This window comes from Silurus aristotelis (assembly GCF_946808225.1).
Source record: "Silurus aristotelis genome assembly, chromosome: 26".
In the NCBI taxonomy this organism is placed as follows: Eukaryota; Metazoa; Chordata; class Actinopteri; order Siluriformes; family Siluridae; genus Silurus; species Silurus aristotelis.
Genome location: NC_139599.1, coordinates 6,788,943 through 6,811,979, shown reverse-complemented (window position 1 = coordinate 6,811,979; position 23,037 = coordinate 6,788,943). Strand labels below are relative to the sequence as shown.

At 38.1% G+C, this 23,037-nt stretch overlaps 2 protein-coding genes across 3 annotated transcripts; one reads left to right on the top strand and one right to left on the bottom strand.

Annotated features, from left to right (window-relative positions):
* Positions 1 to 147: 147 nt before the first annotated feature.
* rplp0 (ribosomal protein, large, P0) lies at positions 148 to 4,074 on the bottom strand. The gene is made up of 8 exons (XM_083530624.1): positions 3,977 to 4,074; positions 3,391 to 3,500; positions 2,688 to 2,863; positions 2,199 to 2,286; positions 1,951 to 2,097; positions 1,684 to 1,869; positions 1,399 to 1,539; positions 148 to 371 (listed from the first exon to the last, which is right to left on the bottom strand). Exons 2-8 carry the CDS (start codon positions 3,442 to 3,444, stop codon positions 213 to 215), a joined length of 951 nt encoding a protein of 316 aa, XP_083386750.1. The 5' UTR covers positions 3,445 to 3,500; positions 3,977 to 4,074; the 3' UTR covers positions 148 to 212.
* A 608-nt stretch (positions 4,075 to 4,682) lies between these two features.
* Positions 4,683 to 15,966, top strand: dhx33 (DEAH (Asp-Glu-Ala-His) box polypeptide 33). Of its 2 annotated transcripts, XR_014531825.1 has the most exons (13): positions 4,687 to 5,084; positions 5,742 to 5,902; positions 5,995 to 6,222; positions 6,605 to 6,775; positions 7,088 to 7,273; positions 7,707 to 7,818; positions 9,098 to 9,257; positions 9,998 to 10,086; positions 10,653 to 10,780; positions 12,058 to 12,261; positions 12,648 to 12,734; positions 12,861 to 14,631; positions 14,698 to 15,966. XR_014531825.1 is itself a non-coding variant. In XM_083531854.1 (12 exons), the coding sequence occupies exons 1-12, from the start codon at positions 4,877 to 4,879 to the stop codon at positions 13,167 to 13,169; spliced, it is 2,043 nt and encodes a 680-aa protein (XP_083387980.1). In that variant the 5' UTR covers positions 4,683 to 4,876; the 3' UTR covers positions 13,170 to 15,966. The 2 variants fall into 2 exon arrangements, 1 of the variants encoding a protein (XP_083387980.1); XM_083531854.1 differs by having other exon boundaries at positions 4,683 to 5,084; positions 12,861 to 15,966.
* The last annotated feature ends 7,071 nt before the right edge of the window (positions 15,967 to 23,037 follow it).

Genomic DNA, 23,037 nt, shown 5'->3' with positions numbered 1-23,037 from the left:
GGTAGAAAATATCTACAGCTTCCCTTTATAATCGATTTACATAAATAACAAAAAATCAATTAGCAACTGCCACCACACAAGCAGCTGTACACCCCCCCCCCCCCAAAAAAAATAAATAAAAAATAATACAAATAAAAACTCCACACATTTATCAGTTCCAATGTTTTATTGGCATTCAAATCAAGCAGGTTACAGTGACCACTGCTGTTATTTTAGTCGAACAGGCCAAAGCCCATGTCCTCATCAGACTCCTCCGACTCATCCTTGGCTGGCTCTGCAGCGGCAGCAGGAGCGGCGGCTGGCGCAGCAGCTGATGCGGCTGGAGCTGCTGCCACAGCGAAAGCAGTGGGGTCAGCCAGGAAGGCCTTAACCTGGAGCAGAGCAGAAAAATGCAGGAAGTTACATTGTGGAATCCATCAGGTTTCCTCTAAAAGGCGTTCCATGTTTGGTATAAAAGGTTTGCAAGAGTTCTGTGTAATTGAACACATCACTTTCCATATGGACAAGAAAATTCATGACCTGTATCCAGTTCTGTATATAATAGAGGTTAACCGAATCAGTTTTAAAAAGGCACAGAGTTAATTGCTGGAACTAAAGTAAAATAAATAAATAAATCCATACCGATAGTTTAACCTGGATGCAGTATGCAATACAAGAGCGGCCTCTAGAGGCAAATCACTGATGCTACATGCTGTTAATTTGAAATCTTATTTTTGGATTTAACTAATTGGAGTTTTACTTTCAGTCTAAATGTCAAGTCAAGTCAAGTCAAGTTTATTTGTATAGCGCTTTTCACAACAGACATTGTCTCAAAGCAGCTTTACAGAAAACATGCATGTCCTATTTACCTCAACATTTATTATAATCAATATATTCATGTTTTTCATTTTGTAATTTATATGATTCAGTACTTTATTTTTATAATAAAAGTTCAGTTCTGTTTTACATGGTTTAATTTTTTTAATATATACAGTATAATTCTAATTATTGGTTAGGTAATCTTCTAGGCAACTTAATTACCGGTAAAATTCATGATCTGTCGACCTCTATATAATAGCTTTATATTTGAACAAATGCACCATATTTTGTCCAAGACTCAACCTTCCTAACAGAGGCATAGCTCCAAATAGCACTCCAATGCCCCCATAAAGGTACCATTTGGTAAGAGTGTCAATTATAATGATAAGCTCTACTTGAAAGACTAACGCCCAGTCATTAAGTGCGGCTAATGTCCGAGACCTAGCGTCCCTGTCTGCCGGAGGAAGCTGGCACACAGGGATAGGAGGAATCGGGTTTTTGTTTGCAGGGGGAACGACAGAACAGCACCACAACAGCTGCTTTGTAACTTAACCTGCACTGGTAGAGATGCCCCTCCTGAAGAAAAGCAGAAGATTTTACCTTATCAGCCAGAGGGAAGGAGTAGTCTGTCTCGACAGTGACTGCCAAAACCCTCTTGTATCCATTGATGACAGAATGGGGAATAGAGGCAAGAGTGGGATAGCCAATCTGCAGACACACACTGGCGATGTTCCTCACACCCTAAAACAAAAAGTGTGTTAAATCATACTCATGACTTGGTACCCAGGAAACCAACATACCATTTAGGACTTTAGACAGGGATAGCATAAAATGTACTTCCTAAATAAGACTCAGTACTAGAAAAAGAACAAAAAGCCCAATCACCTCCAAGAACCTCTTGTGCAGAGCATCCTCAGTGATGTCCAGGACCTCAGGGCTGTAGACGCTGCCGTTGTCATACACCTGCTGGATGATCAGCCCGTAGGAAAAGGGCGAGATGTTCAGCATGTTAAGCAGTGTGGCCTCGCTGGCACCCACCTTATCTCCAGGCTTGATCAGCTGCACATCACTCTGGAAAGAAAAAAAGGACAATGTAAGGTTTACAGCTCACAACCAAAAGACTGAAGAACCTAAAATATGTTTTAAACTTACCAAGATTTCAATGGTTCCTCTGGAGATCTTGGTGGTGATACCCAAAGCCTGGAAGAAGGAGGTCTTCTCAGGACCCAGCCCAGTGTTCTGAGCAGGCACAGTCACCTCACAGGGGGCGATAGCACCGGCACGGGCAGCAGCTGGCACCTAAAGAGACGACAACTGTAAAACATGCAAAATTGCAATATAGATGTGTGTATAAATAAATGTACATGAGGTAGTAGTTGGGTATAAAAGAAGAGAATTACCTTATTTTCCAGCAGCAAGTCCCTGACCTCAGCCAGATCTTCCTTGGTAAAGACAAAGCCCACATTCCCACGGATGTGGGGCAGCAGCCTGTTAAAAAGACGGCAGACGTTTATTCGGACGCAAACATATACACGAGTATATACTTTCACGGTGCAAATGTAATGTTTGAGACTAAGCGTCCCTGCAAGCCGTGAGATGCGAGCAGACAGGGATAGTAAGAATCAAGTTGATTTGCGCAGGGGGAACGACCAACCAGCACTGCAACAGCTGGTTCGTAACTGAACCTGCAAACTCAAGAGGTGGAGCTTATTGGTCACTATAGGCTCTTCGTTTAAACTGAAAACCCACTCTGGAAGAAGAGCTGCTCTGCATCATGTTACAATGCATACATACATTAGAGAGCATGTGGCCAATTAGGAGAACGTCTCAGCATTTTCACAGGCGCTCTTAAGACCCTACAAATTGGGTGCACTAATGTGCATACATACTTCTCCAGGGCCGGGTTGTTTTCCAGGTGGCCACGGATAGCCTTGCGCATCATGGTGTTCTTGCCCATGAGCACGACTGCCTTGCCCCGCAGAGACAGACGGATCGTCTGCATCTGCTTGGAGCCGACGTTGTCTGCGCCCACAATGAAGCATTTCGGGAAGTCATTCAGGAGTTGCTGCAAACCAGAAGGCAAAATTTCAGTGCTTACATTCTTTCGGTCATGTTAAAGCAAGATTTAACAGTTTGGTGTACGCAATGTTTGAGACTAAGCGTCCCTGCATGCCGTGGGATGCAGACACACAGGGATAGTAAGAATCAAGTTGATTTGCGCAGGGGGAACGACCAACCAGCACTGCAACAGCTGGTTCGTAACTGATCCTGCAAATTCAGTGTCCGGACCAAAAAACATGAACACAAGTTTTCTCCACATTGAGAATCTTAAAACAGAGTCAAAAACCCAAGGCATCATTATTTATCAGTTTACTAGTAACACTGCATGGTGTTTACCTTTAATACTAATACAAACTTGCAGACCAGTTGCCTTAACCATGGCTTAAAATTGTATATTTTTTGTATAAACATTTATAGCATCAAATTGGAGGAACGCTTTCCAACCAAAAATATGAGCAAGAATAAGCATCAGGATGAAACTCAGGATTTAAGATGTTGCTTCACAACAGAAGAAAGAAATGAACCACTTACAATGATCTTCAAAAAGTAGTTGGACTTCCACGTGGCCCTGTCTTCCCTGGGCATCTTTGCAGTGCTTCCAAGGATCGGTTAAGTGCCGGTTTAAAGACAAGGTGATCGATCTTAAATGAAAAAACAACGAATTAATTTTTTTGTTTTATAAATTATTGTTGAACAAAATTAATTGTCCAGAGATGATCAAATATGCGCATAAAGTGCAGGATTGTGGTATACATGAACGTTGACATTTTCGATCTTTTTGTTTCCACCGCAGGTTTCGCAAAGGATAAAGGTTAATTTTAAAAGAAAAATGTAATAATATAATATGATAACCGAGCCTTTTACCATATTTGCCGAACACATGGCGCTAATCTGATTCACCAACCAACATGGCGCCGAAAGGCCTACAGCTAATCAGCTAAATCTCAACAACCGAGCAGACATTTCAGATACAAAACGCGTTTTTTATTCCATACAACTATGGCAAACTGCTAACTCAAAGCTATTTCTATGTATTCCGGGTAAATTTAAATGATAAATCATTGTTAAAACAAGGGGAAAAGACTATAACTCCGTGCTCTAACAGAGCGGACCTCACCTCTGTAGGGACGCGTGAAAGAAAAGAGGCTGAAAGAGGAAATCGGGCGATAATATAGAACTGAGGGCTGACAGCTGATTGGTCAATGTGGTTGTCACTCATTATGTTCCGCCCACTACTTTCAAAGTGTACTGTGCATTCAACACAGAGGAAAGATCCGCGCCATGTTACATATTTTATATATATATATATATATATATATATATATATATATATATATATATATATATATATATTATAGTACTCTCTTAGAGCAAAACTAACTGTGATTAAACATTTGGGACGCATTTAAATATGTTCTTTGATTCTTTTCAGTGAATCGATTCATATGATTCACTATGAAGAGACGACTATTTCGTCTCTCAACCTATTTTATGACCATTTTCTCTCAAATTTTTTTTCTTCTAAATCTCATTTTCTGACTAGAGATTTTTTTTAAGAGTTTTTTTCGCGGAACAATAGCTGAAATTTCCGTGGGGGGAAAAAAGGTTTTGTGTTTTAATCAATAAAATATTAACTGCAGCAATGGTGTCCTGCTGTGTCCGTACTTTAATAATTAATATACTAATATTAATATTAATAATAATAATAATAATAATAATAATAATAATCATCATCTATTTAACCTGTTATCCTTAAAACCGACTCAACTCTCACAGTTTGCTTAACAGACACAAAGAATCGAATCCTTTCTCTAACTCATACGTCAATTTCCTGCGACTCGGAGCGTGAGGCCACGTGAGCGGCGGATCCCATTAAGATGAGATAAACAGCCGCAGTAGCGAAGGCCTCGTTGCACTTCTAAAAGTGCAGATTTTTGTTGTTGTTGATTTTAGTGTTCAGTCGGTGGTGGGGTCTATATAGGACGGGTTGATATTGGCGTGACACTTCCTCCGGATCATGCCCCACGACCCTAAACCTCCTCCGGCCAAGAGATTTAAGCCGGGCTCCCCTTTTTCCCTTGCAAACAAGAAGCCTGGAATGCTGCTGCCAAAGAAGGGAAATGCGTCCAGTCAAATAGACGTGCAAAGGAAACATCTGCCTATTTACCAGGCCAAATCTCAGCTTATCGACCAGCTCAGACAGCTGCCCAATGCTGTGTTGATCGGTACGTGCTTTCGCTATATATATATATATATATATATATATATATATATATATCTCACACACTCACGTTCTCCTAGTATGGAGGTTAATACAGCACACTTGATCATCTTGACTAGGCATTTACTGCTGGCTTTTTGATTTTTGGAAATCCAGTCATGTTTGAAATAAAGTAAAATAACTTCTAATGCTGTCAAAGATTCCAGTTTAAAGCATTAAGATATAACAAAATCTAAAGGCAATTGAGTAAATGTTGAATTCATGAGAAATTTTAAGTATTTTCTCTTTCCTGACAGCAATTTTTGTAAGTTACCACTGTCTATCATTGACACACTGGTCATTTTATCAAGTACACCTACCTATATTTGTGAAAATTACATACAAGCGAGACTGATATGGTCCAACAAACTTTTTGCTTTAATATGTAATACACATAGATTCTTCAACAATGATTTTCCTGATCAATTTTCTGCTCGTATTATAGTGTAGTATTGTAGCTGTTTATGCTTTTGAGTTATTAATGCCTTTATGTAGAAATGTTATTTCCAAGCCCAAGGAGATGACAAGATCTAATAATTACTTGGATTCTGACATGCCATTGGTCACTGTGAGTTGTTCTTTACAAAGTACTTCCTGATGACCTGTTTGCTTTGCTCTTTAGGAGAAACAGGCTCGGGTAAAACCACCCAGATTCCTCAGTACCTCTATGAAGCGGGTATTGGTCGACAGGGCATCATTGCGGTCACACAGCCTCGGCGTGTGGCTGCTATCTCGCTGGCGGGACGAGTGGCAGAGGAAAAAAGAACTCAGCTTGGAAAACTGGTGGGTTAAGAAACTGTTTGGAAGTAAATCAGTCAATCGAATATTTGAAGCTATGGATTTTGTCTAAAAACGTCTCTCCAACAATTCCCTAGGTGGGCTATACTGTGCGTTTTGAGGACGTGACATCCGCGGAAACCAAGCTGAAGTTCATGACTGATGGCATGCTGCTGAGAGAGGCGATCGGGGACCCAATGCTTTTACGCTACACAGTTGTGATCCTAGACGAAGCTCACGAGCGCACGGTCCACACCGACGTGCTGTTTGGTGTGGTCAAGAGCGCCCAGCGCAAACGCAAAGAGCACAATAAGATCCCTTTAAAGGTGAGGAAATGACACTGGTTAACAATGAGCTCGAGACTTCAAGCTAGTGCGAGACAATATAATCAATATCATATCAGCTGTATATTATTTTCCAGACCATTCCAAAAAATGTGCTCTTTTCTTGAGGATGGTTTAGTGGCCTTTGAATCCCTTTGTGAGCTACGTGTAGCATGTCTTTATATTTATATACAAATGTACCATGTACAAAAGTATAGAATATATACAATTATTAAATGTATTACTAAACGTTTATTCGTTTTATTGTAGTCTAAAAGTAGATTTAGAATGTAACTTTTTTTTTTTTTTTTTGTAGTGCAAATTATATCCTTATTTTGCTTTGCCATGTTTTAGGATTATTTCTCATGTCTTTTATAATCCCCAGGTCATTGTGATGTCTGCCACCATGGATGTGGACCTGTTCTCTCAGTATTTTAATAAGTCTCCTGTGCTGTACTTGGAGGGTCGGCAGCATCCGATTCAGATCTATTATACCAAACAGCCGCAGTCTGATTACCTCCATGCAGCGCTGGTCTCCATTTTTCAGATTCACCAAGTAAGTTGGTTACTCATGTGGACATATATTATGTCATCGCATTTCACTTTGCTATAATATGTGTAATAATGCGTTTTGTCCATAGTACATTTTAAGAATAATTTACATTTAAGGTTAAGGGCCTTGCTCAGGGGCCCAGTAGTGGCACGGGATTTGAACTCATGACCTTCAGATCCAAAGTCCAATGCCTTAAGCACCACATACTGTGTTTGTGTCCTCAATAAGAAGGCTTAGTGTTAATAACATTTCAGCTCTGCTTTTTCTATTATCAGGTGTAAAGACTATAATAACTTTTGAACATTTGCCACATAGGAAGCTCCTCTCTTCCATGATATCCTGGTGTTTATGACTGGGCAGGAGGAGATCGAAGCGCTGGCCCGGACGTGTCGGGACATCGCCAAACACCTGCCTGAAACCTGTGGGCCTATGATCGTGATCCCTTTGTACGCATCACTTCCTCCTGCCCAGCAACTCAGGGTCTTTTATCCTGCACCCAAGGTACCTGAAGGATTTCATGTGTGTTACTTCAAATAAAAAATGGAGCAGCGTTGATTAAATAGCAAATGTCTCAATACTAGTCCAGGGGTCTGGTGGCATGACAACATTTAGCATTTGTGTTTTCAGATTTCTGTGTGCAAGCAGTTTTTGTGCTATGATTTATACAGTGAAAAAGATTTACCCATAATCACAAAACCTTATCGATTTAATATAAATATTGTAGATTTGATATAAAGATCTATATCGTTTAATGGTGTCAGGAAATAAACAGCTTTGCCATACACAGCGTTTTATCACCTTTTATAACTTTACATTTCAAACCTTAAACCCTATACTGTAAATATTAGTTTTCTTCTAGTCAGCCATTGAACATGTGAACCAGAGGTTTTTTTTTTGTGTGTATCTGTATTAATTTCCTGTTTCTCAATTTCAGGGCTGCAGAAAAGTCATTCTCTCGACCAACATCGCAGAGACGTCCATAACCATTTCTGGAATTAAATACGTAATTGACACAGGAATGGTGAAGGCCAAGCGCTATAACCCAGGTCAGAGTTTTGGTGTACCAGTATTCAATCAGTATTTAAAGACACGGTTCATTTATTTAGTTAAAAAAAGAACGACTTATTGCAGTCAGGTAGAACTGCTGGTTTCCTATAGAGCAGTATAAAAAAACATTTTATTTCCATTTTATTGACTTTCATGTTGGGCAGGTTGTTTTATTTTCACTTTCTAATAATTGCCAATTTTTCACACTTGTTTCGTGCACAGTTTTTTCTACGCATCAACAAATCAACTTGCTATAATACAGAATCAGTGGCAGCTTGAGTAAAATGTTTAGTGTCTGTGTAATAATTAAATGAAAAATTAAATTATATAATATGTATACTAGCAATATAATATGCCCTTTATTGTGTTTTGTTATGCACTTGACCACCTTGCATTGTTGTGGAATTTTTTTTTTTCCTTCATGAAACTGGTGAATGTTAAAAAAAAGTTGGAACCTGCTAAGTGTTGTGTTGTGTATTGAATACAAATACATTCTTTTGAACCAACAGATAATGTATTTTAAACAGCAAGATTTCTAGAAAGGGTCAAATGGTAGACTTTTCTATTTATTTATTTATTTTTTCCCCTGTTAGCCAGCTATAATATATGAAGCTTGCATTCCAAAGAGCAACCACGTTTATTAACATAGCAACATAACAGGCAGATCTCTAGTTAAGACCAATTATGAACTGGAATGATGAAGCTGAGGTTGAGGAACTGCCAGATCCAGAATTCACACCCACTGTGTTTAATACTCCTAACATCTGGCTGTGGATTTAAACACTGTTACACACCTAATAGTTAGTCATTACAGCAAGACAATAAGTCTACCATTTTCTGTTACGATTCTATACAAAGTATTTAGGTCTCTAAATTTATTAATTATTATTATTTTTTTATTCTAAACTTTTTGGACCATATTTTGCATATACAATTTGTGGTAAAGCATGAGTCATTTCCATACACACTGAGTGATTGCAATAGCTTCTAATGTCATTTGGTGGAGCTGTGCCAACTTCTATATTTTGAATGAACGCCTTAATGTAAACTATCATTATTTTTTTTAATTTATGTATGTATTTATTACCATGCCAGTGTTTGATTCTGAGGCACCTCGTTTCAGACACGATAATTAAATACACCACAGAGTACACACCATATTGTCTGATACTATTGTTGTAATAATAATAGTAATTTAAAAAAAGGCTGCATGCGGGTGGGTATTATTGTGCATAAGTCATTAACATTCATGCTGTTTTTTGTCTTCTATATTGTCAGACAGCGGTCTGGAGGTGTTGGCGGTGCAGAGGGTGTCTAAAGCCCAGGCCTGGCAGCGGGCTGGCAGGGCAGGGAGAGAGGACTCTGGCTCCTGTTACCGTCTCTACACTGAAGATGAGTTTGAGAACCTGGCAAACATGACTGTTCCTGAAATACAAAGGTACAGTGCAGTTCGGGATTAGACATTCTTGCGATGTATATAGGTACAGTGCTGTAAAAAAGTATCTTCCTCCATTTTTTTTAATTTTATTATTGTGCATTTTTGGCCATTTTCACATTACGTTTTCTCTCTCCGTTTCATCCTTAAATCCACACTTGGACGGCATTTTCAGTCGATTAAAACATTTTGAAAACGCTCCCCAAAGAGGATAAATTTGTAAATGCGGTTTTCTTTCTTCAGTGTGGACTGTGAAAACGGAGGCTTTCAAAATTAAGCATTTTCAGTCTTTTCACTGTGGATGGTCAACTTTTTGTAACGATTGAAAACGAAAGCGTGGGGGGAACAAAATCAGTTGAAATGTGCCTGGCCTTATGTTTTAACAAATCCCCCCCCCCCCCCCCCCAAAAAAAAAAAAAAAAAAAAAAAAAAAAAAAGTAATTGCCCCCAAACCTAATAATTGGTTGTGACACCCTTGGCACCAACGACTGCAATCAAATGTTGGCCCACTCTTCTTAGAAGAATTGTTTTAATTCAGCAACTTTGCAATCAGATTTACGTTCGGACTAGGCAAATTAAAAAGATAAGTATTATTTGTTACATTATTTAAATATTTATTATTATAAAAAATTCTTTTTTTTTTTTTTGTATTTGTTCTCGAGCCGATTCATATATTAAAAAAAATATATATATTCAGTTTAATTTATAATGATGATTAACATTTGGCATGATTTGCTCTGTAGGTGTAATCTGGCAGGTGTAATCCTGCAGCTGTTAGCTCTCGGTGTTTCTGACGTCCTCAACTTTGACTTCATGTCCAAGCCGTCACCTGGTAAGGGGCATATATCTTTTGCACAATTTTTGGCACTATTGAACCTGAGCAAAACCTAGTCCACAAATGAATGCAACATGTTGGTATTTTGAGCTTGAACATATAGTAGATGCTGAGTAGTTTATGTTTCTATCATATTAATAAACAGTGCAGTTTCTGAAAAACAGTGACATTTGCGGACAGGAACAAAAGAGTTTTTTTTTTTTTTTTTTTTTTCCTGTTTTCCAGCTTTACATTTTGCCCCTTATTGTTAGTATTATGATTATTGTTATTCACATGGACATGTGACTCATCAAAACGCACGGCATGGAGAGCAGACAAGTGACTGGTTTTGCAACATAGGCACATATATTTATTATTATCCATTGATAACTTCATCACTTATCTTTGTGATTATTGAAAATCTCTTACAAATCCTGCGTTTGTCCTTTTTTCATAAAAAAAAAGATAAAATATTAAAACACATGCTTTTGCATGTGACTAGTTGTTTATTCATTTCTAAACAGCATTCTTACTTACTCAACCATAATAATAATTAAACTTCATTTTGTGCTTGTCATTGACAGAGTCGATGCGAATGGCTGTGGAGCAGCTGGATCTCCTTGGAGCAGTGGAGCAGAGGGAAGATCAGGTTTTCCTCACCCCTCTGGGCAAGAAGATGGCCTGCTTTCCTTTGGAACCTCGATTTGCTAAAGTAACTTGGGATTGTACAATAGAAGCATGTGTTTTTGTGCCACCCTGAGGTGGCGCATTTTGTTTTTGGGTTTTCTGTCAGGCTCTCTCAGGACTGAGTGGATTAGTTTAGTAGTAATCATTATTGTATCTAGAACACAAATGGATTCGATTTTTTTCCCAGCAGGACCAAATGTCTGAAATAGTTTTTCCATAATAGCTTCGGTCCTGTTTGTATAAATTATTTGAAAAAGATTTCTGACATTTAAATTAGTAACAAGAAGGATTAATTATGTCTTTGAGGATTTAAAGTTCTACTTGATCTAAAATGATCTGAGTAGAAATTGCACAGCTTTTTACCAGAAATGCATAGTGTGCTGTAATTTTTCTAGTTAAATGGAGTGAATTATCTTGCATTTAGTACAGTTTGTATAGAAGTAAAGTAAAGACACAAAGTCTATCTCATAGACCAGCACTAAGTAAGCCAGATCTGGATTTATATATTGGTCTTTAATGAGAAAACAAACATGACTTTGTCAAGGAAATAATTTCCTCAGAATACATGATGAAAAAACTCAAGAAGAGACTTCGTCCTTTTCTTAGTAACACCAGGTAGAGAAATTATAAACGGGTTTTCTTCTACAGCTGTATATTATAAAGTCTGTTAAGAGGACATTCAGTATGAGCATGTTCTGATTGACTGTTTAAGCAAACACAGGTTATTCTTTATGCCTACAGCAGCATATTTGTGGTATGTAAATCTATACAATTCAGGCGAAATTATTCGCTGAAGCAAAGGGAAGACAGGGACCTGAACAGTTTTTGTGAAGTCTGAATTTTTAGGGTATCCATGCAAATTAGAACACTGATCAAGTGATCTGAAAGTACCAGAGCATCATAAAAAATAAATATAGCCAAGTGAATAATATATAAAATAAATATAGCAAAGTTTAAATAGGTAGAGATACATTTCTATATTTTTTTTTCTTAAGGATTTAAGCCCATAGCTTTCATGGTAGGACTTTGGAAGTTATTTAACCAGTCTTGTCTAACTAGAAAGAGGGAGTACTACAGTCCTGCCGCTTCAAATGATAATGAAATACCTCAGAGTGGTCTTTTGTGCACAATTTTTTTATATTTTAACATTAAAGCTAACAAAGAACCCCTCAGCAAGCACAGTGGAATCTGTTCCATGGAGTGTAGATCCTCTGTTGTAGGACATGATTGGGAAAACCAAATAATTATGTTTTGTATTTGGTCATGTGCCTCACATAACGTATTTCTAACATTATCTTGCAGACCATCCTGATCTCTCCGGACTTTTCCTGTAGCGAAGAGATTCTGACCATCGTCTCTCTGCTCTCCGTGGACTCTGTGCTCTACAACCCTCCTGCTCGTCGAGACGAGGTGCTCCTCGTGCGCAAGAAATTCATCTCCAGCGAGGGAGACCTCATCACCCTGCTGAATATCTACAGGGCCTTCAAGAAAGTCAGTGGAAATAAGGTCGGTGTCTCTGTTCTTTTATGGGTTTTACTCAAAACACCTACTTTGATTAAAAATCTCGAACTGTATTGATCATTTGGTCCTCATCAGTTTGAGAAGAGCGTTATTTCGTAGCCCCTAGTAATAGTGTCTGATGCTTTTGACTGATTCTGTTGGATTGGTTTATATTGTTGGTAGACTAAGAAAAAAAAATGCTGCTGCTTCTGCTTCTTCGGTTGCAGAGCTGCACCTACTTCCAAGCCATTGTCATTGCAGTACCGAATTTCCTTCATGAGTCATTTTAGCGTTCCTATGGTGTTGCTATGATTTTTACATGATTCCTGCACTTCAAAATGGACAAGGATTGAATTTATCCAATAAATTGGCAACTTGTCTTTTCAAAGCAGGAGTGGTGTAGGGAGAACTTTGTGAACAGCAGAAACATGGGTCTGGTTGGTGAAGTGCGAGCTCAGCTGAGGGACATTTGCATCAAGGTAATGAATTTTTCACTACTATGGACAACAAGGTTTATATTGTATTTGTCCTCTTAAAGGGTTATGATAAATGAATCCGCTAACAAAATAGGAGGAAGTTTCAACATAATTGTTTTTGTTCTGTAGCTGGGACTGAAGCTCGAATCCTCTCTGTCCGAGCTGGCTAACGTGCGACGCTGCCTGGCTCACGGAATGTTCCCCAATGCCGCTGAGCTACAGCCCGGTGGCACCTATTTGGCTCTGGATACCCACCAGACCGTCGCCATCCACCCGTCCTCTGTCCTGTTCCAGGCCAAGCCGGCCTACGTGATTTTCAACGAGCTCCTTCATACGTCGCGCTGCTACATGAGGGACCTGTGCCTGGTGGATCCTGACTGGCTACAGGAAGCAGCGCCGGAGTATTTCCGCCGTAAGATCCATATATCAAAGAGTTAGTACACCTCCGTACTTCTTGAGGTGCTTTATCGACCGCAGATTGCAGACCGTTTTGGAATAGATAGCAGTAGTTCATTAAAGTGGTTGGGCTCGATGATGTTTCACCACTCGTCCTAGATCCTTATAGTTTTCTTCTGCTGACGTGGGAACATTTGGCAGGGGAATTTAATGAAGTTTCTTGGATGACTGGCAAAATGCTTTTGAGATATCAGGAGATATCATATTTCATTCAACTGTAAGTTTGCCATAACAGATGAGACTAAAGCCACTCAAATGAATTTCATGTCACCCTATGGAGCCAAAACAGGCTGGAGAAGATGATACTAAATGTCCTCTTCTTTCCAGAGGAAACACTAAGCATTGATTGATCGCTTAGGAATGACTTTCTTTGGAAAAAGTGCTTTGCGGATCTTTGTACGAATTGACACTTTTTTTTTTTTTGCACACCCTCCAACAGCTTTTGACTAATTAGTGTACTTCTGTTCCAGTGGTTTGATACTGGAAGCTTTTTTTCTACCTGCCTGTTTCTAAAGCCAGTTTATTTGGATGCAAATTATGTGCTCTTACCCTGTTAGGAATGCTTGCATGTTTCCTTTAACTACGTGTCAGGCTCTTAATGCACCTCATGGGTGGCCGCACTGTTTCTGGAATTATTTTGCATACCTGTGTTGATAAATCTCTATGAACACCTTTTGTGTTTATGAACAGAGGTTCACATGTTGACCGGATGGATGCATGGTGTGCAACCATGGCCTTAAATCTATGTCTTATCTAACTAACACCATGTTTCATTCCACTTTCAGCAATGTTTTTATACTGGGATGTTTTACATGGGCATTTCTTATTAATGGTTTATAGTTTCTAGCTGATTAATGTCTCACACAGAGTTGTCTAATAGAAAAATGTTCAAATGCATTTTGTACACTTTAATGAAAAAAATGGTCATGTTTTATGCATACATTATTAATTGGCTTGTGTCCAAGAGAACTATTATAGCTGCAAAGATAGTGTTTTAGTTGTTTATATAAAGTCCAGGTTCATGATTCATTCAGGATCATGATTATTCACTCGCATGATACGATTTTGACAATTCATTTACGTTTACAGCATTTGGAAGATGCACTTATCCAGAGCGACTTAAAATTCTCGTTCATACAAATGAACAGTTGCAGCTTAGCGATTGGTGGGATTTGAACTTGACATTCTGATCAGAAGTCCAACAGCTTAACCACTGAGCTACCTTCTTCTTTTTCGATATTTTATATCACAAAAACTGATACAATACAAACTGCTACATATCAACTCATATGGCCAACTTTGTCCAGTATCTGGAGTGTGGTTAATGTGACCTTGAGAAACCTCTGTTTAAAACTATTTAGGGTTACTTGCCATCTATCTATCTATCTATCTATCTATCTATCTATCTATCTATCTATCTATCTATCTATCTATCTATCTATCTATCTATCTATCTATCTATCTATCTATCTATCTATCTATCTATCTATCTATCTATCTATCTATCTACAATTGTTTGTCCTTTTTTGGACAGAACCCTATTTATAATCAGTTTAAATTGACAAATAATTATCCACTTTTTTTTTGCATTGATTTACTCCAATTATCCAATTAACTCGAATTGAAATCGAACGAATTGTTTGAAAGCGTCAGATCGCTTAGATTTTTCTGTTCTATCAGATTTGAACGACTTTTGCGTTTTAAATCTAGCTTTTTGTGTTTTGACAGAGCTGTCATTCAAAAAGCCAGGCCACAAAATGTTTTCACAACTTTCAAACAACAAATTGACTGACCACATCGTATTCTTTCGTCTTATTTTCCCTCCCAAATTGAGATGATCCGATCTGGAACGAAGCATTTTTACTGTGTTACTCGCTTTCTCTGGGAAATTTTGCCCAAATTAATTTTGGGTTGCTGCTCCACTGGAGCCAGAGGGAGACCAGCGTTACTTCTCCCAATAGATATTTAATTGATGCTAACAACTTCTGACCACACCGTAATAGTTTTTAACGTCAGCCAGGAGCCTCATTCTCAGTATCACCATTTTTAAGCTATGCATGCTTTTCTGTAATATTTGTATATCTGCACATTGAAGTGCACATACATGTTCCTGTACCTGCTACAGATTGTACACGTAAGTACTTCTTGACTGATATGCTATGCATGATGTATGATAACACAGAACAAGGCCACTCAGGTTTCTCTGGAATGCAGAATATACCTCAAATATATATTTAGTATAGTCATAAGAACGTTCTTGAAACGAGGTTTTTGTTTATTGGATCGCGCATGGACCTTCATCCAAACTTGACATTTCTACATGCCAGATATTAGGATATTGCTTGAATTTTTATTTTTTTATTTTTCCGTTTAGTCTTTTTCCCCCGTTTTGTTATGCACTCTGAAGCCAATTTCAGAATATAGCAGCGAATTTGTCTGACTTCATAAAAGGTTGTTTAAAAAATAAAATAAAAATAAATGACCTGTTGAGGCAAAAGTACTTCACTAAAGCTTTGTGAATTTTCTTTGCCATTTCCCTTGTCTGTTAAAATAGAGGTTTCGACATGAGGAAGTGACTCGTGAAGAAAATGAAGTAACCTTATTTTAACTACGTCTGCGTTTTTTTTGCCCTTTTACTGCTTGCTGTTTATTTAACGCTGTTAAATGTTCTGGTTTTATTAGAACGTGTCCTTATATAACAAATGTGCATCTTTGAAATATTCAGCAATTTTTTTTCCTTTATAATTAATTCTTTAATAAAATTTTTCATTTTGTCAAATTTGTTGCAAATGAAATTCTTAACTGACCATAAATAAAAAAAATCCATTGGAAAAAAAAACCGAGTTATAACATAATGCACAACACCAACCGACAACCTGCATTAACTGGAGCCAATAGGAGGAAGCTCTTGTGTCCTAACTTTCTTTAAAAAAGTGCTGCTGCATTACGAATTATTATTATTTTTATTTATTTTTTCGGTCCAGTTTTCACACCTCCTCATCTGCACACTTTGCTTCAACAGATTTATAAAGCGTTCGCATGCGTATATCATCACGTTGATCTCTGAGTCGAACCTACCAGTGTGTTGCTGCATTGATTTGTGGAACTTTAATTTAAACATTTGTGCTTTCTACTACTTCTATAGTCACCATTTTATTTATATACACTGTCACTGAATGATGGGGTAGGGAAAGAATTCCTTGTTCTTTTTCATTATGCTTGAAAATCTTTTTTTCCCCTGACTTCCTGTTATAGCAATACAGTCATACTGTAAATTCAAGGTGACACCTGCCTCACAATAATACCAAAATATACTAAAACAATACATTTTGCACTGGAATCTCTATACACTCATAATCTCTACTAAATGTGTTTCAGGGTGCACTTTTCCTTTAGCAGGTTGAAGGAAGTCCCCTGGATGAAGTACAGAGATTCAGTGTGGCTTTGCTCTCCTAATGATTCATTGGTACCGTTTCCACTTCCTGCGGTTTAGCAACATGTGGTTGTGAAATGGTACATGCCGTCCCCTGCACATCTCGCATACCATGTAACATTAAATTGCAGTTTTTAACGTTGATGGTTTTTATGTTGATGTTTCTCACTGGCTTCTTTTAAAGCTACAGCAGAGTTTTTACAGTATTTCAATGTACACTTCGGTCTTTTCATACACATTCGAGCTGAGTTGACATTCAGGAAAGACTATGTTGGTCCTTGAGTGCCAATACTTTTACGAATCAGTGCAGAACTTGATCCTAGTCTTAACACTGATGGGATTTTTATTTTGTGAAAAATGTATGAGGGAATACATTAGTGCCATAATTATAGTATAGACTAGAGTATAGTCTTCCTCCTTTTGCTCTGTCATTCATATAGGATAAGTAATTCATTAAGTTCTGTAGACTCAATGTCTGAACAGATGGAGCAAAGCAACCCTCTGCAATAATACGTATCTAAATCAATGATTTTTTTCCCAATGAGTTTAGACAATAGTAGTACAGCATTTAATAAAACAGCTAGAAATCATTTGTTTTTGTGTATCCCTCTTTCAAAAGCTATGATTTCTGATTTCTATTATCTCTCATTCCTATGATTTCTTTATAAACTCTATTTTGAATGAGAGAACTGTCTCATATTTGATGTGTTAGAAGCAGGAAAATGGCCAAGCGCAATGATTCGGATTCCTCAGATCTCCATTCGATTAATCATATGTAGGATGTGCTGGTCTGCTGCTAAGGTCTTGGTACCAGATACACCTTCAGAGGTCCTGTGGATTCTTGATGGTTCAGAGCTGTTTCAGTGGTCTAACAGAACTACATAATATTAGGCAGGCAGTTGTTGCTCATTGGTTTATATCTATTTCTAAGCTCACTGTGGTCAGTTTTTCTTATGCAGCACACTGAAAGGGAGCTCTACAAATGCAGATTTCATTTATTGAATATATTTATTAGGTAATAATACATTGGATTTTTTTTGCTTCCAATCTTGGGTATCCTAAACCACTATATACATGCAATCACCATTTTTACTGTTTGCACGCAATTGAAGGTAACTGGTTGGACCAATGTTTTAGTGAATCAGTTCTGAATGTGATTATATTTATGCATTATGCAGGTTATAGGCTTTGCCTATACCACAGCAGTGTTCTATGTATATGTGTACCATTGAAACCCTTTACAATGATATTTTGATGTAAGATCAGGGGGTCAGAGTTTCCATTAATGATCCACTGATGGATGGATGGATAGATTCTACTTTGTCATTGCATTAAATTGTGGCACTGAACAAAGTGGCAGATGCAGATATGTAAATACAGTACAGCAACTAAATGCAATGGCTATTCATATGAAAAATTCATATAAAGGATAATGCAATAACAAATGCATGTATTATATTTACTATTTCTGATTGTATGCAAGTGCAAGTATTGTTGTTTTCAGCTACTTATAAGAAATACACGTTTACACACAATGTTAAAAGCTTTAACACTATGACTTCTACCATGTATTGATCATGTTCATGTGCATGATATGGAGTTTCTTAAGAACAGGGACAGTGGGCCACAAAGATTATTAAGGAGAGAGACAAAGAAAAAAAAATACAACCTCAAGATATACCAATAATTCAGTGTTTTTATTTAATATTCTTCAGGTGAGTTCTATCACCAACACACCGTTTAAAACACACCACCACAATGTACACTGCGTAAAATCATCTTTAAAATAGAAAGGTATGGAAGTAAAGAGAAAGGGAGAGAGAGGGAAGGAGGGAGGACAAACACCAAAGAAAAAAAAACGACGGCATTCGTGTGCGCAGGTGCAACCTGACTCCAGCTTACAAGATCCACTCTGTGCAGACGCGGACACGCGGAATCGGGAATGCGCGCTCACGAGGCAACTGGGGAGGGAAAAGGCCGTGGCTTCGGGTGCGTGCGTGCGCGCGTTCTCGTTCGACAAGGCAGGAAAATGTTTAGACACAGATCCGGTTCTCAAGTCATCTCCAGTGAGGGCATTATTTTTTTTTACTGCATTTCGAGAAAAAAAAGGGGGAAAAAATTAAAACATTAATTTTTTTGTATGTGTTTTAATAAGTGCTGCTGAATTGGCAAAAATAACAACCAAAAACTGGTAGTTTATTACACAACAGGTTTAATGATGGTACAAGTCAGGGCATGTCGAAGGGATGGCAGTTAAAAACACTACACAATGACCCACACACAATGACACACAAACTGCACCTATACACACTTCCTTACCAATGATACACCGTTCAAGATGAAGAGCTTTTGGTCCTTTTCCTCTTTAGCTCGCAATTGCGGTAGTTCTCAGCGATTTTCCTCTCGTGTCCTGAAGGACAATGGCGGTTCGTGTTCAATCCAATTTCCTTCTTCGTTCTTCCTTTTCCTGCAGCATGACAGGGATATTCATCCAGGTTGTAATAATCATACTGGTCATAGTGCGCCTCCTCGAACAAAACCAGCCTTTCAATATCAGTGGCCATTTGGGTATTTTTTATTTTTTTTTTTGCTTTCTTTAAAGTCCACTTTCCTTCACCTCTACCAGCTCACTCCTGCACGTAAACAACACATGATGTCACGTGCATTTATGTGTTTTGCAGCCTTCTTTGGGTCACGTGACTGCTTCCTCAAGCGCAGATTGGCTGGAAATTCGACCGCCCACGTTTACTGTCAACAGCCATGCGCTCATTTGCTCTCGCTCTCTCGCTCTCTAGCTATATATTGGGTGCAATATATATCTCTCTCTCTCTCTCTCTCTCTCTCTCTATCTATATATATATTGGGTGCAATATATATATATATCTTTCTCTCTCTCTCTCTCTCTCTTTCTCTCTGTCTCTCACTCTTTTTTTCTTTCTCTCTCTTTTCTCTCTCTCTCTCTCTCTCTCTCTCTCTCTCTCTCTCTCTCTCTCTCTCTCTCTCTCTCTCTCTATATATATATATATGTATTCTCCTTGCACAACATTTCTGCATCTGCACTAAAGCTATATATATATATATATATATATATATATATATATATATATATATATATATATATATATATATATATATATATATATACATACACAGTGAGAAAAATAAGTATTTGAACACCCTGCTATTTTGCAAGTTCTCCCACTTAGAAATCATGGAGGGGTCGGAAATTGTCATCGTAGGTGCATGTCCACTGTGAGAGACATAATCTAAAAAAAAAATTCCAGAAATCACAATGTATGATTTTTAAACTATTTATTTGTATGATACAGCTGCAAATAAGTATTTGAACACCTGTCTATCAGCTAGAATTCTGACCCTCAAAGACCTGTTAGTCTGCCTTTAAAATGTCCACCTCCACTACATTTATTATCCTAAATTAGATGCACCTGTTTGAGGTCGTTAGCTGCATAAAGACACCTGTCCACCCCATACAATCAGTAAGAATCCAACTACTAACATGGCCAAGACCAAAGAGCTGTCCGAAGACACTAGAGACAAAATTGTACACCTCCACAAGACTGGAAAGGGCTACGGGGAAATTGCCAAGCAGCTTGGTGAAAAAAGGTCCACTGTTGGAGCAATCATTAAAAAATGGAAGAAGTAAAACATGACTGTCAATCTCCCTCGGACTGGGGCTCCATGCAAGATCTCACCTCGTGGGGTCTCAATGATCCTAAGGAAGGTGAGAAATCAGCCCAGAACTACACGGGAGGAGCTGGTCAATGACCTGAAAAGAGCTGAGACCACCGTTTCCAAGGTTACTGTTGGTAATACACTAAGACGTCATGGTTTGAAATCATGCATGGCATGGAAGGTTCCCCTGCTTAAACCAGCACATGTCCAGGCACATCTTAAGTTTGCCGATGACCATTTGGATGATCCAGAGGAGTCATGGGAGAAAGTCATGTGGTCAGATGAGACCAAAATAGAACTTTTGGGTCATAATTCCACTAACCGTGTTTGGAGGAAGAAGAATGATGAGTACCATCCCAAGAACACTATCCCTACTGTGAAGCATGGGGGTGGTAGCATCATGCTTTGGGGGTGTTTTTCTGCACATGGGACAGGGCGACTGCACTGTATTAAGGAGAGGATGACCGGGGCCATGTATTGCGAGATTTTGGGGAACAACCTCCTTCCCTCAGTTAGAGCATTGAAGATGGGTCGAGGCTGGGTCTTCCAACATGACAATGACCCGAAGCACACAGCCAGGATAACCAAGAAATGGCTCTGTAAGAAGCATATCAAGGTTCTGGCGTGGCCTAGCCAGTCTACAGACCTAAACCCAATAGAGAATCTTTGGAGGGAGCTCAAACTCCATGTTTCTCATAGACAGGCCAGAAACCTGACTGATCTAGAGAAGATCTGTGTGGAGGAGTGGGCCAAAATCCCCCCTGCAGTGTGTGCAAACCTGGTGAAAAACTACAGGAAACGTTTGACCTCTGTAATTGCAAACAAAGGCTCCTGTACCAAATATTAACATTGACTTTCTCAGGTGTTCAAATACTTATTTGCAGCTGTATCATACAAATAAATAGTTAAAAAATCATACATTGTGATTTCTGGATTTTTTTTTTTAGATTATGTCTCTCACAGTGGACATGCACCTATGATGACAATTTCAGACCCCTTCATGATTTCTAAGTGGGAGAACTTGCAAAATAGCAGGGTGTTCAAATACTTATTTTCCTCACTGTATATATATATATATATATATATATGCTTAACGGCTTCTGCACATATTTTTTTCACTACCCAGAGTCTATTTATTTGCTGTACATATATTAACATATTTATCTGCACTTGTCAGTTTGCACTATTCCACTATTTGCACATCTTGTAGATGATTAACTGTATTACATTGCTGTTTACCTGTACTATGCAATGACAATAATGCTCTATCTATCTATCTATCTATCTATCTATCTATCTATCTATCTATCTATCTATCTATCTATCTATCTATCTATCTATTAAGAAAACAACAAAAATATTGTGCATGATGAATGTAAATGAAATATAATACCAAAAACTATATAGTATGTATGAATAAAAATCTTCATCCTAAAATATATAAAATAAGTGTCTTTAACTAATTTAGATATGCTTTAGTGATTCATTGATGGATCTATAGAATAATGAGACTTTTTTTTCTTACAGTTAATCTGCAGTGTGTGTGTGTAAATGAAATGGATATTAAGTTTACAGTAGAAACATTGAATGTTTAAACATCATGTAAAGAATTCAGGGTGCTTGGTAATGGGACTAATGTTTCTAGCATCCTCTATTAAGACCTCTATTATCTATTATCATACTATTAAATGTTGTTACCAATTAAGAAAAACGTATAATTGAATTATACAATATATGATTGAATTATACTGTATTCACATTAACAGCATTTGGCAGATGCCTCTTATCCAGAAACACTTACATTAATTAAATTGAAACAACTTGATCTATGGGTTTAAGAGTTTTGCTCAAGGGCCAGATCAGACATATTTGACCAATTTCTTTTTCCTCCACATGGTGGCAGTGTGGGTTAAAAAATAAAACATTTATTGATTTGATATTCTCTTTTTTTTATATCTTATATCTCTATATGTTTTTGCATAGCCACAGCAAATCATCCGTCTCCATACCCCTCTGTCCTCTACATCTGCCTCTTTTAACCCAACTACCTGCATGTCTTCCCTCACCACATCCATAAACCACCTCTTTGGTCTTCCTTTTTTTCTCCTTCCTGGTGGCTTCTTCCTCAGCATTCTTCCACTGATATACCCCATGTCCCTCCTCTGCACATGTCCAGACCATCTCAATCTCGCCTCCCTCACCTTGTCTCCAAAACGTCCTACATGCGCTGTCCCTCTAATAAACTTCTTTTCCCCATACAACATCGCAGGACTCACCACAGTCCTATAAACTTTCCCTTTCACTCTTGCAAATACTCTTCTATCACAAATCACTCCTGCTATCACTTTTCTCCACCCACTTCACCCTGCCTGCACTCTTTACTTCACTTCTCTAACACACTCTCCTGCCAAAACAAGATGTACTCTGTTTACCCCACAAAAAAGACTCTGTACTGTGTAATAAAATTTTATGGAGCTTTAGCATAGTATTATTAGTTCATATTAGTTCACAGGTGTGTACACACATACACTCCTGAACAAAATCTTAAGACCTGGAAAACATATTGCGTATTTGCATTTCATGCTAATAGATCATAACCAGGTTGTAAGAACTTCTTCAAAATGACAAAAGAAGAAACAAAAGCAAAAGACAAAAAATAGAGAGTTATTGAAACTGCATTTAAACTCCAACAGGCTGGTCATCAGCTGATCAAAAGTTTAAGAC

What these genes read in the sequence shown, in the direction of transcription:
- rplp0 (XM_083530624.1), bottom strand. Translation starts at nt 3,444, where the DNA reads ATGCCCAGGGAAGACAGGGCCACGTGGAAGTCCAACTACTTTTTGAAG. An exon ending in ACTACTTTTTGAAGATCATT is followed by an intron (nt 2,864 to 3,390) that starts GTAAGTGGTTCA and finishes TCTGGTTTGCAG; the next exon opens with CAACTCCTGAATGACTTCCC. An exon ending in AACAACCCGGCCCTGGAGAA is followed by an intron (nt 2,287 to 2,687) that starts GTATGTATGCAC and finishes TCTTTTTAACAG; the next exon opens with GCTGCTGCCCCACATCCGTG.
- dhx33 (XM_083531854.1), top strand. Translation starts at nt 4,877, where the DNA reads ATGCCCCACGACCCTAAACCTCCTCCGGCCAAGAGATTTAAGCCGGGC. An exon ending in ACAATAAGATCCCTTTAAAG is followed by an intron (nt 6,223 to 6,604) that starts GTGAGGAAATGA and finishes TATAATCCCCAG; the next exon opens with GTCATTGTGATGTCTGCCAC. An exon ending in TCTTTTATCCTGCACCCAAG is followed by an intron (nt 7,274 to 7,706) that starts GTACCTGAAGGA and finishes TCTCAATTTCAG; the next exon opens with GGCTGCAGAAAAGTCATTCT.